Here is an 18910-nt window from a genome sequence, read left to right as displayed (position 1 = left end):
GGGCGGGGAAGAGATGCGGCCGCCCCGCCTCCACCCTGCCTCGCAGGGGCCCCCCGCAGCTGCCACCCGGCAGGCCTAGGGCCGCGCCCGCAGGTGCGCGCGGGGACCGTCTGCACCTGCGGGCGGCGAAGAGAGGCGCTCTCCGCAGGTCCTCGGAGACCCCCTAAAACCCAGCCCTCAAGGTGACCGGGTCTTGTGCCCCACACCCCTAGCAGGGAAAGGACTGGAGCAATGCTGAGCAGGAAACTGAGGAAACAGGAGCTCGGCTCCCAGCTCCTCACCTCCAGCCAGAATGGTTTATAGGCCTTACGCTGACTGGGGAGGAAGGAGCAGCTGTGGGAAGGTAAACTGGACAAAGTCCCCCCATTTCTTTATCCTTGTATCTTCACTGTCCCTTATCCGTCATCGTGCCGGCTCTGATCCTTTAATTCCCGGGACTAGATCGCGTTCGCTGCGAATTTAATTTAACCGTTCCGCCCCCCACACTCTCGCCCCTCCGCCGGGTCTGTCCAGAGGCACCTCTGCGCCCTCTGGCGGCCGCAGCTCCCTTACAGAAGGGGACGCACCTGTTCTAGCTTCTCTGTCCAGCAGCCAAAATACGGATGCTTCAAACATCCGGGCACAGCTTAACCGCCGAGCAAAGGTCACCGGGGGCAGAAAGCATAACAAAGAATCATTGGCGCTGCCTGCTCCGAGTGGCAGTGGACTGGGAAGAAAAGCAGTCAGGGCTCCGATTCCATTTACTCCACATACAGTTCTGCACTGTTTTAACACCGAGTGTGGTCCTTGTGCTTGCACGGCACAAGATCTTTTTGTACACAGTGCCCCACAGACCCTTTCAGATGCCTCTTCCTAGCGTGACTTTGCTGGCTGCTCTTCAAATACCTGCCATGCAGTGGCTTTGAGCAATGCCTATGCAAACACCAGACCGCTCATGTAACCCCTGGAATCTAATACTTGGCAGCTCAGCGGCAGCAAAGGCAACAGAAATAGATTACTGCCAGTCTCATACCTTTATTCGAGGACCTACAAGCTTAGACTGTCAAGGTGTTTTGTGTGTGTGTGTGTGTGTGTGTGTGTGTGTGTGTGTGTGTACTAGGGGAGGGGGCTGTTGGTTTGGTTTTTCTATTCTATCACACTCAAATTTTCCTTTAGTTTACACTGCAAACCAGCTCCTGTAAACATTCCTCCTTCATTTCCACACCAGGGTTAATGTACCCCTAATAAGTAACTCCCTCCAAGAAAGTACAAAGTCTTTTGGCTGCATCTCAGGAACGCCAAAGCAACCAATTTCGCAGGCTGTGCTCATACCTATCAAGTGCTATATTAGAGCCTCAATATACACACTCTCTGTAGCCAACTTTTCCTTTGGAATTTAGATCCCAAATAACTTGCAACATCAGAAGTAAAGCTGCAACCAAAGATGTGTAGGCAGTGAAAATCTCCATGTGACACAGGGGCAGTCCTGTGAGGACTCTTTCACCGCCCTTGACCCCAACCAAAACATTTCCCACTGGAACGCCTATTCCAACCACTTCTTTCTGCTGACCCTGAGCCAGTCAAAGTGACAGCAGTTAGCAGAGCAGCTCTATTCCTTTCTGAAAGTGCCAAGATGCATTTTGGGACGAACCCTATTCTCTACCCTTGTGTAAAATGAGAATGTTGGCAGATAACCCGTGAGTGACCTGGAGCCTGCTTCCACAAACATGTTGCATGCAAGAGCTAAGTTCATAGTTTCGTATTTAAGAGACGTGCAGGTCACTAGTATTTCTTCCAATTATACCTCATATCTCAAAGTATCTTCTCATGCTGATTCTTATGTCTGAACATAGGGTCTCCGTCCCCCTTGACTCATTATAAGGCTTCATTAAAGCCCCCTCACCCCCCCCCCCGTTTTATTTTGCAAAGCTCATATAGTTATCTGATTCCCTGCTATCCTCTCTTCTAGATTGTTCTGGACAAAGAAACTAGATATTCAGTTAACAGCAGCTACTTTCTTTCCAAGCGTCCATTTCCCAGTGTTCAGTTTTGTCCTCTTGCTGCTACGGCTCATCCGTCCGAAGCCAAATGGTGAAAACATACTGGATCCTGGATCCAGTCTTGGCCATCTTCTTCGTGCTCCTCACAGTGGTCTAGTAGTGCCCCATTCTCAGTAATGTTAGGTCAGTCTGAAACATCCTCACTAAACGTTCCCCAAATGATCTGCCCCAGCTAAGTAACTAAACAGCAGCAGGAAGTGGGATAGAGTGGAAAAAATGCATGAAGCACATTGGTTTGGGGGTTTGTCAGTGGCAAAGTTTCGGGGATACCGTGTGGTACTCTGGAAATGCATTTTCCTGCAGCACTTAGCGCTGAAATATTAAGAAATTACTGCTATAAGATGGTCAGTGCAGCCTCAGCCTTTAGGTCTGTAATTCCAAGTTTCAAAGAAAAGCAAGCTCATGAGAATTTCATAAGGCCCATACCTACAGACTGTACCTAGGGAGAAGAGGTGCTACACTCAAATTCCAAGAATATTTATACTCTTACTGAACTAGCATCCATTAAAAAAAAATCATTTTCAGTAATCTCTACGCCCAATGTGGGGGTTGAACTCATGACCCCCAGATCAAGAATTGCATGCTCTACCAACCGAGCCAGCCAGGCACCCCGACTAGCAAACCCTGTTTAGCAGCTTCTATCAGAAAACAGCCAACTCCTTAAACCCAGACTAAAATGACATTCATAAAAGTCATCCCACTGATTAGAAGCCCTCTAGCCATTTGAAAAATAAGCTTCAACAAGCCAAGAGGTATCAGGATGAGAAAACCACTGATTTGAGACCAGGGTGCAGGAAGGAAAAGAATATTTTTTATCAATGTGCAATTTTATCTTCAATAGTATTAAAAAATGGGGAAAATTAGAGCTCTTACCTGGATTTGCAGTCAGTGTAAAGCAGAGCACCTGCGAGATGTTGGGGGACTCATTAAAGATAAATCATCAATCTAACAAGTCTTGGCCATAAGACCAAAGTGATCCTTGACTGCCCTTCTAGTAATCTAGTCGTTAGTGAAGAGCACTAACCTCTAAGTAAAGTGCTAGTTGATGCAAAGAAATCCCTGAGAGATCGAAATGTGATAACCACTTTCCTAATGGACTCCTTTCTTACAACCTCCTACCCTGTGGATCACTTTCAAAAACGTTTTGGGTGTTTCTATTGGATCGTCTCTCCTTTTTTGTAAACAGCATGATGACAGTTCTCCACTTGTACTCTTTGAGAGAGTCGCCCCTGACTACTGAGTGTAAAGATGAGGAATGAAAATCTCTTACAAATCCACATGCTTAGGGTCAGCAGGAATATCCTAGTCATTTAAAATAAAAAAAAAAAAAGGAAATATGAAATGAAATGCCCCATTTGTTCCATACATTCTCAGCTCTGCTACAAAAAGCTCAACTAGTACTCCAAGAGGTCAAGAATTACTTTAATAATTTCTTTGTTAAAAAGTTTAAATGGTAACACAACCATAAAGTTGGTACATCACAGAAACAAAGGTCTTTGCAGGCAACACTGATCGGGAATAGCAAAACACTTGGTTGGTGAAAAAAATGAAACTCTAAATTATATACAATATAGCTAAGGGTGATATTGAAAAACAGTCTTATTTACGGTGACTCAAGATTTAACTTGCCATTATCTATTGCTTATTTATTCAGGGTTGTAAATAACACTTATATAGAGACATAGAGATGTGTAAAAATGAAACATTGTGAAAAAAATACAATTTTTCAATTTCATATGAAACTCAAAGTATAAGTTTTGTCCAATATGGAATGTACCTACATTTGTTTATATTAGGGCTCTAAAATCCATTTAAAAATTGTTTTTTGTTTTTAAAAAAGAAACAGTTGACCCACCATGCAAGTTCGCTGTATATCTTGCTTGCTCAAAATGAGCATTTTCAGGTGAGGTCTGTTTTTTCTGCCCAAAGTCTAATATGATTCCGTAGAAGTTGTACTGGCCCAATTGTGGAAAGAATTCCCATGAAGAGTCTGATGGCAGCATCTGGATGAGGGGCAGTCTGAGTAATGGAAAGTGAGTAGAGAAGAGGGAGGTAAGAGCCCAAATCCTTATGAAGGATGACATTCAGTTGTTAAATTTTAAGGGGTATCCAATGGCTTTTTCCAGGCACTCAACTAAAGAGCCAGCGGAAAGAAAATCCCTCTCTACTTCGACAAATTTGATATAGATGGATTTGGGGGAAACTCCAGGATCCACAATACAGTTCTGAGACAAAAACCCATTAATACCAACCCAATCTTTGCTGAAGGTTTTGGTATTTGCTTGGAAATGTAAAAATAAGCATTGCTGGAGAGTCCTGACCTCAGCAATCCCGAGGTAGCAATAGATTATTCGGGTGGGTTCGATTTCCACCTGTAATGAGGCTTGTGCTGACAGGGTCTCCAAGTCAACCCGGCCCTCCTTTCCTGGGTCTAGGGAACGTCGCTCCATGTGGGGTGAGGGGGGCCTCTCAATACATTCTTCATAACCAATGGCATAAAGGCCTGGACTTTTGGGAATGCCTCCTGGTAATAAATATTGAACAACGTTCCCACCAGTTGGTTTGGAATGGGCAATGGGTATCCAGTCAATTTCCATGTGCAGCTCCAGGCACCGAGCTTCACTAATGGTGATCTCTAAAAATTTGTAGTAAACATTTTTCCAGTTCATTTTCTGCACGCGGGTCATAATGATCCGTCCCTCGGGCTTCTCGGAGTTGAAGTACTCCCGGAGTCGCTTACCCAGGGGCACCTGGGAGCTGATCTCAGCATAATGGTAACGGATATCCTCTTTCCAACGGGTGTTATAACCAATTCCAAAAATGGCCAGTTTATTAGAAAGATGAAGCCTTGAAAAGTCTGTCCAGCTCTGAAACAGTTCCCATTTCAATTGTACTGATTCCAAAATCTGTACGATATTTTGCATGATGTCTCTCTTCCTGGAAAGAGAAACACAAGTCATGTTCTCCAGGTGTCTAGATCAGCACTGTCCAACACAACTTTCTGCAATGATGCAAATGTTCTACACCTGTGCTGTCCAATATGGTAGCCATTAGCACTGAAAATGTGGCTAGTGTGAGTGAACTATTACATTTTTAATCATAATTTGAAATTAAGTTTAAATAGCCACATGTGACTAATGGCTACCTTATCAGACAGTGCAGGTCTAGATAATCATAGTATTAAAATCTGAGAAACACTCTTCCTAGGAAATTTCTAGGAATTAATGACAAACTGCTTTCCATTACTTCAATAGTCTGGCTATATTAAACCTAGTAACTATTGATACGTTAAGACCCTAGGGTTTCAGAAATCCTAGGGTCTTGATCCCAAGGATCCCAAGGATCAAGAGTTTTTAAAAATTATTATTATTAAGTCCACTATTGTTAACATAGTGTCATATTAGTTTCAGGTGTACAATATAGTGATTCAACAATTCCATACATCACCCAGTGCTCATCACAAGTGCACTCCTTAATCCCCCTCAGCTATTTCACCTATCCCCCACCTACCTCCCCTCTGGTAACCCCTTCCCTTTGCTTGTATGTTTCTTAAATTCCGCATATGAGTAAAATCATATGGTATTTGCCTTTCTCTGAGTGACTTATAAAGTGGCTGTTATAATGCACATGGTGGCCTTCAGACCTAAGTACCAAAAGCAGACAAAGGATGTTGTATTCAAAAAGGTATTCAGTATCAATTAAAATAATGAACAGCTTAATTTCTAACCTCGAAATTCTTAAAGTTCAATAATTTTGGCCCATATGTGTTTGCTGTAGGAAAATATACAGTTGATTAGGACTAATGACCTCATGCAAAAACAAAATGACATTTTCTATTTGTCTAAAATTCATTACTACTGGGGTGCCTGGGTGGCTCAGTCGGTTAAGCGTCCGACTTCGGCTCAGGTCATGATCTCACGGTCCGTGAGTTCGAGCCCCGCATCGGGCTGTCTGTGCTGACAGCTCAGAGCCTGGAGCCTGCTTCAGATTCTGTGTCTCCCTCTCTCTCTGACCCTCCCCTGTTCATGCTCTGTCTCTCTCTGTCTCAAAAATAAATAAACATTAAAAAATAAAATAAAATAAAATAAAATTCATTACTACTCCCAAATTTAGAAGAACTGTCAGTTAAGCACAAAATTAAGACCTGAGAATTCAGATGGAAAAGGTCTACATCAAGCTCAGGTTTTAAGAGGGGAAAATGAATGAATCAAGCCTATTCTAGAAAATATTTTCGGGGCACCTGGGTGCTCAGTCAGTTAAGTGTCCTGACTTGGGCTCAGGTTATGATCTTGTGGTTCATGGGTTGGAGCCCCGCGTTGGGCTCTGTGCGGACAGCTCAGACCCTGGAGCCTGCTTCCAATTCTGTGTCTCCCTCTCTCTCTCTGCCCCTCCCCCACTCACATGCTCTGTGTCTGTCTCTCAAAAGTAAATAAAAATGTTAAAAAATTTTTTTTTAACAAAATACTTTCTAACAGGGAACAAAAGCATAGAGACAATTTCAATTTTGATTTGGATAGTTAAGGAGTAAGGCAGAAAATGCTGGGACGTTCTTGTTTCACATGCTGCTTAACTCCTATAATTGTAACTGCTGCTTCAATAATTCATGTACTATAATGAGGATACGTAATTACAAGTTTGTTTCTCAGGTATGGCAAAACTCGGATATTGGAAGATTGAAGTCTGTTCTGTATTAACTTCGCAACCAACTATCACAGTCTACACCGGTTATAGGTTTAAACTACGAAAATACTCAACTACCATCCTTATGTACAATCCAACAGGCAAGAGAAGAGGATGTACATCGGTTGCTAATGGCTTCTCGTAAGGAGACAGATACTTGAAAGCTTCCTATTCAATTCTTGTATCTTTGAGGGGAAGAGCTTTTGGAACAAAATGGGGAATCTTCCACACAGCCATTCTCAGTCTGTGCTCGTACTCTCTTTGGCTTTCTTTGCAAGATGACAAAATGCCAATATTTGGTTATCAGCTGCTTCTTGGAGCCAAAGACTGCCCTGGACTTATCGGCCGCTCTTGAGTTTGTCATGGAAGTTCCAAGTATCAGCGTGGCCACCTTGACAAAACCACTGCATTAGTGGGGACTGTTCTTCTCAGAGAACACAAAGGCACTCAGTGATCACTTCTCTCACATTTAGCTTGGTGCTTGTGAGGTGAAGATATAGAACCATGTTTCTGCATGGGTCAACGCTTTCAAAAAAAGTTATCTTTCACAGCCACATCCTTCCTTGTCCTCTTTTGAAATGTGACACTGACTTCAAGGACAGGCTAAGGAGTTGGGAGGGAGGGCAGAGATTTTCATCTATTCTGCTCACTGACGTGTCCCAATGCCTGACATAAAGGAGGCACTTGACAAATAAATGTGGACTGAATGAGCAGATTAGGTGACTCTTCTTTTTTTTTTTTTTTTTTTAAATTTTTTTTTTTTTTCAACGTTTTTAATTTATTTTTGGGACAGAGAGAGACAGAGCTTGAACGGGGGAGGGGCAGAGAGAGAGGGAGACACAGAATCGAAAACAGGCTCCAGGCTCCGAGCCATCAGCCCAGAGCCTGACGCGGGGCTCGAACCCACGGACCGCGAGATCGTGACCTGGCTGAAGTCGGACGCTTAACCGACTACGCCACCCAGGCGCCCCAGGTGACTCTTCTTTATGGATGAAGCATGGAATATTTTAACTATAGGCTATGTCAGCAGGCTCAGGCTAATCCCACCTATACTTAGAGGAAAAACATAATCCAAAGCCCAAATGAAGTTATTTTATTCAGCACTGTCATTGCCCTAAATCATCAATAAGAAACAGTTCTGGGGAAACTTGTACTGGAAAATAAATGGCCTACTAGGAATCAATCTAATATTTTTTCCCCTGTGAGCCAAAACCTCGAAAAGAGGCAGCAAAACTGTCTATTTCTACATAGCCTGTCAGTTTCTTGCCCTGCTTAGTTTCTTGCCTCAGCCTGAAGGTCCCTGGGCTTAAGACTCATCACATTTGCAAAACTACAGAGCACAGTGAAAACGAGACCCAGGTACTTAAGTGGTTCCAGAGAACTGTCTATTATACTTCCTGATTTCTGAAGTTCCAACCACAAGAAAAGTGCAGATGGTCTGAACATAGTGACACCAATTCTGTAAAGTTTCACTTCATCTCCAGTTACATCAACTGGGTCTCCCCTGGGTGAAAGGGAGAGATGGGACATTTTAAAGAAGGAGAGAGAATGGCCTTTTTGGAGAATAGGGGTCTGAAGATATGGACTTGTAATAATGCATTTTTAAAAATACTCATCAAAGTTAACCTTTCTTTGGGACATTCCGATGTCACAATTTGAAAACAGACCTACTTCCCAACGAGAGACGGCTTCAAACTTACTGACTTGAGCCATAAACTTCTTTTTTAAGGAGTGGGGAGTGGTTACAATTTTAAGGAACAATTCTTGATCCCTAAACTTTCACCATCTCCCCAGTCATGGAAGCAGCTGATATTGGGAATTCTTTGGTCCCACAGATGCTCTGAAAAAGGCAGGAGCGTTTGCAAAGGGTGGTGGTGGTGGTGGTTTGGTAAATGAAAACATCAGTTTCCTTTTTGTATTGCTTGTTGCCTATCACACCTCTTTCTGTCTTGCCTGTTCCCCCTTTCTCCACCATCCCTCAAACATCAAGATCGAATGTATGGAATGAAGTACAGAAGAAAAAATGGGTGATGACCAGGCTTAAAAAAAAAATGGTGTCCCTCCACTTTTCCACTAAATTTATCTTTTAATATATTTCATAGATATAATCAGGGATTTACTTAAAGCTATTCAAAATAACCACAAACAGGGGCGCCTGGGTGGCTCAGGTGGTTAAGCATCATGATCTCCTGGTTCATGAGTTCAAACCCCACGTTGGGCTCGCTGTTGTCAGTACAGAGCCTGCTTTGGATCCTCTGTCCCCCACTCTTCTCTCTGTCCCTACCCCACTCACAGTCTCTCTCTTAAAAACAAACAAACAAACAAACAAATAAAAGAACCACAGGGGCGCCTGGGTGGCTCAGTCGGTTAAGCAGCCGACTTCGGCTCAGGTCACGATCTCGCGGTCCGTGAGTTCGAGCCCCGCGTCGGGCTCTGGGCTGATGGCTCAGAGCCTGGAGCCTGCTTCCGATTCTGTGTCTCCCTCTCTCTCTGCCCCTCCCCTGTTCATGCTCTGTCTCTCTCTGTCTCAAAAATAAATAAAACGTTAAAAAAAAAAATTAAAAAAAAAAAAAAAAAAGAACCACAAATATAGTATCACTGAAATTCAGAGAGCTGTGATATCCTTACAGAAGAGATAGTGCTGAACTTAGGGTGGAGACCAGGTGAAGGGCCCTGGCCCAGGTTAATCTTTCCTCCAGCAACTGCTTTCTTTTCCAGATGTATAAAAAGGCTGTCTAAGAGCTTGCTTTTTGATTCTTACAGTGTGATATCATGAAGAATGTAAGTGTCCCTCTGGCCCTCCTGTCCTCTCACCTAAGCCCAGATAAACTCAGGGCCCCATGGATCATCTCGGTACCACAACTGGACATCCATACATCCACATTCACGTACAGGCAAACACCACAAACACACTTATTTTTGTGTAATACATTTATTTCTTTGTGTCGTGCACAAAATTCTCGATGTTTTTGGTTAACCACTGGCAAACTTAAGCTAAGAAGATGTGAAACAATGACCACACGTGCTTCCTCAGTGGCATGCCTACAATTTCCACCACAAGTCTAACGACAGCCATGACTTTCTGCATCTTCCCAATGGTCATTACATTTAGGTAAATACACTTTATAGAAAGAAGCATCTACTTACTGTGCTTCTTCAGAAGACTCTTGTTTTATTTTTAATGTTCTCTTTGTGACAGGTATTTCATCTGAAAAGCAAGGTTTTTGAAAGAGATTATATTTTTCTAAGTAGCAGACATTTATGTACATAAGTCATTGTGTTTACTGTCTGTTCCATACTTTCCAACGCAAGACCGTAATTCTAGTGTCAAACACTGTCCAATGCCAGATTTATAAATATAACTCTTATATAATGAGATGCATACATTTATATGCAAGATCAGAAACCAGCTCTACAAGTATAAAATTCTTCAAGGTCACCAGTGGGATTTCTAGCTAGGAGCTTAAAGCTTAATTTCACTGCAAACATGATTTTTGAAGGAACAAGAATGAAAAATAATTCTCTTCTATTTAGGTTTTCTATGTAGGTTTTACACAGCAACTATTCTCCCAATATCAGAATCAATATACTCTGCATGTTATTTTATTTTATTTTTTCCCAAAGGTTTGGGTGACTTAATTCTCCATGGCAAAACCAGAGTTACAGGATGCCAAAGTAATTTAGACCTTACTACTGTTTGGAAATTAAAAGGTAGTGATCACTTGGTATCTGCCCTTTTTACTCTTCCAGTCCTTAAGTCTCTCTTTTACATGGCATTAGTTTTACAGTTTAAGAGTTTCTTCTCTCCCTGTCTTCCAATATTTGAGAGATTTAAAAAGAAATCGCATTTGAAAGAAATATTAGCATTTAATCCTTTTTCTTTTGCATTAGCATTTCTCTATCATCAGGAATTCTGTAAAACAATGCCTGTGGACTTTTATCTTAAGCCAGGGAAGCACGTTCATAGTGCCAATCCTGCTTATACTTCTTTGGAGCTTGCCCGAGTAGCTCACTGGGGAGAAAACATTTACTTGTAAGGGAACACGCATCACACAACTTGCTACTGAAGCCCAGTGACTGCAGCAGAAACCGATTAGCACTTCCAAATTATAAAAATCCAAACTGGAGAGTCTGTTGCAAAAAGAAACAAAAACTAACTACGTATCCCCTCTTAATTAGGCCACCCGCGTTTAGATTTGATGGCCAGGAGTTTTATTTTCCATTGTTAGTTCTAAGTCTGAATCATTCCAGCCACTGCTCAGATGGGATCCTTAATGAATTCTGAAGGAGTATGATCACTGATAAAATTCAAATATCATCTCTTTTCAACATAAACAGAGGCTTCTCTTCTTCTTCTTCTTCTTGTTTTTTTTTTTTTTTTTGTTCAGACTAAAGTGTGGGTGGGGACCTTTTCCAAATCACAAACAGAAAATAAAAAGTATTTGGAATAAAGCAATGAAAAGAAAGTCACGTCTACAGCAGTTTTGAGCCAAGAGTTAACCTTCTTGGCAGCTATCTTAGAACAAGGAGGTGTAGGATATTTGAAACGGCATATAGGATTCTTCTACCTGTCACTGATTAGGAATTGTGGGTCTTTAGGACTTTTGCTGGTCCGCAAATCCAAATGACTAACACCAGGCACTAGCTGGCAATTGAGGGCAAAACCAACAATGTCCAGATTGCCCCAAATGGGCTGGCTGTGTGCCTTGTGCTGACAGCAGGAACTGAACTACTAAGTACAAATACACATATAAAGGGGCGTGCGTGCACACACACACACATACACACACACACACGTTAAGTATCATATATATTGGCTTTCTTACCCAATTCCTGATCTGTTGGATAGCCATGGAGATCCTGACTGTGGTTTCCCCAGTCCTCCTGTGAATACTCCTCCATAGTGCTGCCATCTGACTCCAGCTCCTGGTACAAGCCACTACTGTTAATAAGTACAGGCTGGCAGGGCTGAGCATCCCATCCTCCCTGACCAAACACCTGTTCCAACTGTTCAAATGTGTAACTGCTCTTTCTTTTCCCAACACCATGTTCTTTCACCCGACTGTAACACCTGCGAAGGGTCTAAGACACAAAGTCTTTTGTTATTCCTTTAAAGCTGTACTTCCTCTTCCAGGTACGGACCACAGATATTAATTACTATTAGACAGACACAGACAGACAAACACAGACACATTGTTACAGGAATGCTAGATTTCAAATTCATTATTATATTAGAAAAAAAACTAATTTAGCATTTACTCAAACATGTTATAATTCAAACAATTATTTTGCAATTAATCATCCATTAAACAACAAGAAACATTACAACATTATTTCATGTACCCCATAACACATATTTTTATACCCCCACCCCCATTTAAAAAGAAGAAGTAGGAAAAAAAAAAAAAAAAGAAAACAAGAAATACCAGCCAGCCAATAGGATGCACACCTGCCACAGAAGAGAAAGAGCTGCTATTGTGCCCAGAATTTGGAAAAAGTGAGGGAAGGGGGGACAGAAAGAAGAATTTCCCAAGCGAAGAATATAACCTTCCCTACTCTTCAGAAGGAAATCAGGGTAAAAACAATCGCCTAAGTGAATCAGCTAGTAAAACATACTACCCTCAAAGTCCACAGTCCTTACTAAATTACTCGGTCTTTAGGGAAATTGCTAAATTTAAAAGAGGTCAAATAATTATGCTACAGAGCCCCAGTCTCAAACATCAACTATCAAGAAACAATGTGCTAATTCCTACATCGAAAGATTAGCCAGTTCTAATCTATTCTACCAACTCAGACTGCCAGGAAACAAACCAATAATCTCCTTTCCTGGGGGGGAAAGTGAGGTGGAGGGATACCATTGCACTCCTTTTTCTGCCTTATGCTACGCAGCAAATAAAAATCACTATGCAAGTCCACAGGGAAAACCTGGATCATTTTAATGTCTTGCACAAACCATTTTCTTCATGGTCTTCCAACGCATACTTGTTTCTGATCATTGGCCCAGTTTCCTTAATTATTGGCATCTTTTACTCTGTCTTACATGGTATTTCAAAAGATAAACCAAGGACTTAGTCCCAGCATCCAAATTTAGTTTACTGACATCCAGTCTCTATCCCATCTCTGCTCTTTCTGCTCCTTCTAATCTCCCTTCTACTTTACTGAATTTCTCTCAGAATTTTCTTGAAAGACAAGACCCCTTTTCCCTGGTGGCTCTCATATACCTTCTGACTCAACTGTGCAAAACCGGTTCACTTCAGACTTAATTTATATGCATTAGTCAGACTGTACGTTTCTCCTAAATGTGAGATTACTTTCCATACCAATATATCACATATTCCCACCAAACTAAAACAACTCTTCATAATCTTTACAGAGCCTCCACGAAAGTTCAGTATCTTTAAATCACAGGTGACAAATGACAAGACACTCTGTCAAATACTTTGCAGATCTGTCCCTTGAGGCCAGGAATCCAGATGGGCAAAAGCAGTAATAAAAGCATGGCACATAGGATGATCTTCCTCAGACATACACAGAGTGGTGATTAGTCACCCTGTCCCAAAACCGGCCAGTCTACCCCCTGCATAAGCATCTGCCTTTCTCCCTTTCTTGAGATCTCTGGTGCCTCAAATGATGCCTTAAAGAGCCAAGGTTTCTGATTAAAAGTGTTCCCTCTTTCTCTTTGTAAAAGATTGTCACAACTACATAACACAAAACTTTCTAGAAAAAAGTCAGAAATGAACTTGGGGAATGCGTCACAGGGTAACTTTTCCAATGGAAGGAGACAAATGCCAGCAGCAGATCTCATTTAATTTTCTATATACTCCCCTTTCCCAGTGCCCTCTGCCCTCCTTGCAGGGATTGGAATTTGAATTGCAAACATCTCCTGCCAACTTATTTTTATCTTACAATGTCTAGTTTCTGCCTCCAAGAACACCCCAACTGCTCTTTTCGACTCCTCCAAGGACCGTACATGGAGAGTCCCGGCCGTGTCCCTTTCACCCTGCCAAGGCCATAAATGGAGATGTCACTGCTCACTACTTTCTGGCTGCCTCGAGAAGTGCACGCAGCACACAAGAGTCCAGTCGCCTCTGTCACTGGGGGTCATTTCAGAAGTCAAGGAATAAACTCACGTTCCTTTGAAGGAATGTCGTGACACGGGCATCTTAAGCAAAGCCACCAATCTTTTGACAATGTACATGGTGGGAAACGACAGGTTTCTTTGAAACCACCAAATTGAGCTTAAAATTTCACTTGGCTTATGTAATTGTGAATAGCAATATCTAATGGTTTTAGATACAGAAGAACAGTCAGATGATGTATTTTATATTTCATCGAAAAAGGCTATGAGATCTTGCCACCTCTTTCCTTGTAGTGTACTTTTGTGATACACTTTAATAGTGTCATGTGTTGATATGAAAAATATCTTTTAGGGGTCTGGAGCAAAAATGCTTGGTAATTCCTAAATCCATACGATAGGAATTTGATATATTGGAATAATGTTAAAAAGACTTCCAAATTGATTTTAACACTCTCAAGACATAAAATACACATAATAGGTACCTTCTGGGTTCAGCAAAGGATCCATGGATCCAAGGAGAGGCTGTTTGAATAGGACACATCAACTAAGATAGAAAACGAAAGGGAGAACTCAAACCTGAGCAAGACCACCGCTGTGGGAGACACTGAACTCAGTGAAGCTGCAGGGACTTTAGAAACAGATAAAAGGAACCTATGGAGGCCTTCCAATCAAGAAAGGTCACACTTCCTACACCCCGAACGATGAACCAAATCACGCAATTAAAAGACTGCGTGTCTGTGTCAACAGTCCTAAATAAGCCAACTTAAAAATCTACTCTAAATCTGAGGTTACGATAATGCTCCAAACTCTAGGAAAAGCAAAGCCTCACCTCCCACTTCAGACAGCCACACCAAACCCAACAAGAACCTCAAGTTTAGCTTTCTTGGAGGGCCGTTTCCTACCCAACACAAATACCTTACTCCCCTTCCTTCTTTCTTTACCTCACTCATCTTAGAAATGTATGGTAATTTAACCTCTAGCATTTTCTTTTAAAAGTTAAGATTTTGGGGGAAGTTGGGGGGGGGAAGAATTTGCTCAAAATTATTAAAAGACCAGCCTATTCACAATTAGGAAGAATAACACTTTCCTTATTGCTAGAAGTTTCCATGGTAAATCAATATTACAGTCTCCTCCCTGGGGAAGAGCAGTGAGGTAATACTGTATTCTTGAAGGAAGTCAGAGGGATAGAGGTCAGGAGGAGTCAAGAGAATCTAGAAAGAACTAAAGGGTAGGTAACAACTTGATCAGGTGGTCAAATCAGAAGAGTTCGTAGGTCTTTGATTTGGAAGAAATGCCAAGTGTTTAATCACCACAACAGGAAAAGAACCAGAGACAAGGCTTAAAAGATGTCCCATTACCAAAGCAGGGAGGAAAACAAGATGGCTGACAACTGATAATTTATAGACGGAGGGAAAGTTCTGCCAAAGTTTAAGATTGGAGGGAAAGGAAATGAGAGAATAAAGATGACATTCATTGCGGATGAATGTGGGGGGGAGGTCTGCGGGGGAGGGGGCAGGTAAACAAAGGTAGGAGTTTTAGATTGGCAGGATTGGGGGTTTAACGGCAGCAATGCAGAGAAAGACCCAGGGTTACAGTACATGTAACATTAAATACAGTGCACAATGCAGCTATCTTGCCAAAGTAAGTAAATCCAGTATTGGGTTGTATAAGCAGAGGAATCACATGTAAGCTATGAAGGTGGCTCTTCCTCTCTATTCAGCACCGGTGAGGCCACAGCTGGAGCACAGCATTCAGTTCTGGGCATCGAACCAGCTACAAGAGAGGGAAATTGTAGAGTTCAGAAAAGGGCAAATAAAATAATGAAAGGCTTGGAAAATAAGATCTATAAGTAGGGCCAGTGGTTTCGTCAAAGCCCTTCCTGACATTATATAAGCTACTTTGGGGGTAAAAATAAGGTTTCTTTCGCTTCAGTGTCCTTCAATCCCTCCTTTGACTTTCAGGAAGTGGGAGGAATTGAATTTTTCCCTGGTATGGCAAAGCAGGAAGCCAACTAAATAAATCATATGGGCATATGCCAACCAATTCTGCTACTGGCTTGTTTTCTCAAAATTTGCCCCATTTCATCCAATTGAAACATAATCACCGTGACAAAACCACTGTTCTAACAGAACTGACTACAGGTGGAACAGGGTCTATAATAAGGAGGAATGGAAATGTGTAGCATAATAGCTACATAAATGTGTTGTCCAGAAAACACTGGCATGATCAGCCTAAGATGTCAGATGAAAAAGTCAAACCGCAGGGCAGGATAGCTTAGTTATAACAGCAGGAAACAATGTTATAAGAAAAAACAAGCAGTGAAACAGATTTTCAAATGTAGTTGTCAAACTGGCCACACTAGAAATGGATTACATAGATGATCTTAACCCTCTGCAAACTAAATATGATAAATTTTAGCTTTTTTTTTTTTTAACCCAAATGATTCCATAAAGAATATACTTATTTGCAGTCAGAGTCTTAAGAATCACATATCATATTTCACAAGAGATAGAGGAAATTACACTGGGGGCAAATCTCCAATGACTAGCTGTTTATAAAAGAATTAAAAACAATACCTCAGCCTTAGCAGATGTGGATTTTTAAAGCAAAAGTCTTTGTGAAATACATTAATCTTCTTCCTTTAAAGTTACCGCTTTATTGTAACTGTTACAACTAGTTGCTCTTAATGAGGCAACAACAACAACAACAAAAAACCCATTGAATTTATTTCAATATCTTTTGGAGACTCAATATGTCTTTAATTAGTTTTAGTTTCTTACTGTGAGCACAAAAGGTAGAAAATAAAATAAAATAAAACTCCAAGTAGGAGAATAAATAAACACATTTCTGCACACAGTAAGAGGGGTATTATGAATACAGCATAAATTCCTACATAGAGATGTATATTACACCGAGCTAGAACTAATGATTAGGAAGTCACGTAAGGCAAAATCTATCTGGGGCCAGCAGAAGTTTTACTACCTATTTACTACCTGTTTTCTATACATCAAAATCTGGCAAACTGATTTGCCAATCACTTAATCCTTTAAAACCAGCCAACCCTAAACCCTAACAAAACAAAACTCAAACCAAAAATATAGCCCTTGCATCACACTCCCCCAGTTCTTAGCGCTACAGGGGAGGTTTGGCAAGTGAGAAAGCTTTTTATTCTTAAATATTCCTTTTCCTTTTCCTCTCCAGAATAGAAGTTCTTTTCTTTTTTGGGTCATGGATCCATCCCCAGAAAAAAACACACATACAAAACTGTTCCATACAATTTCAAGAACACGGACTCTGAAGAGCCCATACCAGAACTTCGGGTTAAAAACTGCTCTATACCATGTGGTTGTTTCTTCCATAAAAGAATATAACAGGTATTAGTCAGAAGCCCTAAAATAAGGTAGACTTAATTTGTGCATTAGGTTTGACAAGAGATTATAAAGATTGGGACAACCAGTTTAAGTAAAATTTATCCAGTTTGCTCCATATTCTGCTCATTTAGATAAAGCAGCATTAATATCTTCTTTAAGAGGCCAATTAGTCAAATTCCCATGCTTTTTGAAAGAAACAATTCCTAGCAGTAAGAACACACAGGGATATCAATTTACTCTTCACAAAAATATAGGAGTTTTTTGTTTTTTTTTTTTCCCACCTGCTAGGGAAGAAATCTTTTTCTGAAGTGGAAACTAAGCAATATTAAATGATTCATAAATTATGCTGATTATCTGTCCCAATTGAATCACATAATACTTGACCATTCATTATCTGATACACTTATCAATACAGATGCTACATAAATTACCTAAAGGAAATTCACGTATCTTGGAACAAGCATAGGAAAGGAAGCCTTGACTACTTTCCTTAGTAGTCACGATGGCTAAGCTTTTGCATCTTCCCATTTTAATACTGCCTAAAGACCAAAGGGTCTGAAAGGAATAGGCAATGTCTACACTAATTCAATCCTTAACCCAATGGGACTCAGTCTGATCTATTATTCTGCCGAAACCATTCATATCATGGTCAGCGATTTCTTAATTACTGAGAAGAATGACCCTCAAACTTTGTCCTTAACTCATTTGACTTTCCTGCAACACCTGATATAATGCCTATCTGTCTATGACACTATCCTTGCCAAATATCTCTTTTATATAATCTACTGATTGACAGGGGGTGGGTGGAGCTGCCCAAGGCTCTAATAGCAAACCAAGTTCCAAACTTCCAAAATATTATGGATGTTTTGAATGGAAAAGAGCCTCAGAGATCACAGAGTTCTCACTTAACAAATGAGGAGCCAAGGCCCCAAGACAAGTATTTCTTCAAAGGGGATTTGGAAAACAAACAAACAAACAAAAATTACCAAATGCCACTCATATAATGTGAATGCTTCCTAAGAGAACTATTCTACTAGATCATCAACTCTATGAGGTAGGAACTAGGTACGTCTGCCTAGTTCTCGGTTTCTCTGAGCCCAGAAGAGTGCCTATCATGTAAAGGTTCAATATACATTTATTAAGTAAATGAATTAAGGTAATTTTAATATTGCAAATCATTAGCAAGAAGATAAATTTTTTTTCTTACCAAAGAAAATCAAGAAACTGTTTAACCACATGGTAGATTATATTTATAGAATCGATAAATCTAAGGTACGTAAGGCTCCTACTTGAAAAAAACAGGAGCAGAAAATGGTATGAAGCATAGATACAGCTCAAATTAGCAAAGCAAATTCCCTTTGTAACAAAGGGAATAACTGCAGAGGGCCAGGTTATTGTAAAAAGATCTACCATTCTTGTTTTTAAAATTTTTCTCGGTGGTGGGAGAGGGGTCTCCTGCCACACAGACCTCTGTTGCTCTGTCCAAATTTTATGATTTCTTATGCCTTACACATTGAATAAGTAATATATTCAAGGATACAGAGTTCTGTCAAAGATAGAAAAGGAAAAAGACTCAATTGTTTCCTAGATTCTGAGAGGGTCAAACAGAACGACCACCAGAAACCAAAAGATCTTACCTCTCTGGAGCCCCAGTCTCTGTGGGGAACTGTCCAGGATTGAATGCTATCGACTTGCACTGCATTCCGAATCTGGCTATGTACGACTCACTTTTTTGTCTACAA

The 18910-nt window shown here is 41.0% G+C and overlaps 1 protein-coding gene across 1 annotated transcript in view; it reads right to left on the bottom strand.

Moving 5' to 3' along the window:
- Positions 1 to 3440: 3440 nt before the first annotated feature.
- Positions 3441 to 18910, bottom strand: part of MSANTD2 (Myb/SANT DNA binding domain containing 2) — a 31928-nt gene continuing 16458 nt past the window's right edge. The window contains 3 exon segments of the mRNA XM_019433450.2: positions 3441 to 4976; positions 9867 to 9927; positions 11546 to 11645. Of these exon segments, the coding sequence (XP_019288995.1) occupies positions 4124 to 4976; positions 9867 to 9927; positions 11546 to 11645 (1014 nt within the window). The 3' untranslated portion in view covers positions 3441 to 4123.

The sequence above is a fragment of the Panthera pardus genome, unplaced genomic scaffold, assembly GCF_024362965.1.
Source record: "Panthera pardus isolate Hobbes unplaced genomic scaffold, ASM2436296v1 HiC_scaffold_12, whole genome shotgun sequence".
NCBI lineage: Eukaryota > Metazoa > Chordata > Mammalia > Carnivora > Felidae > Panthera > Panthera pardus.
This window is presented reverse-complemented; position numbering and strand designations above follow the sequence as displayed.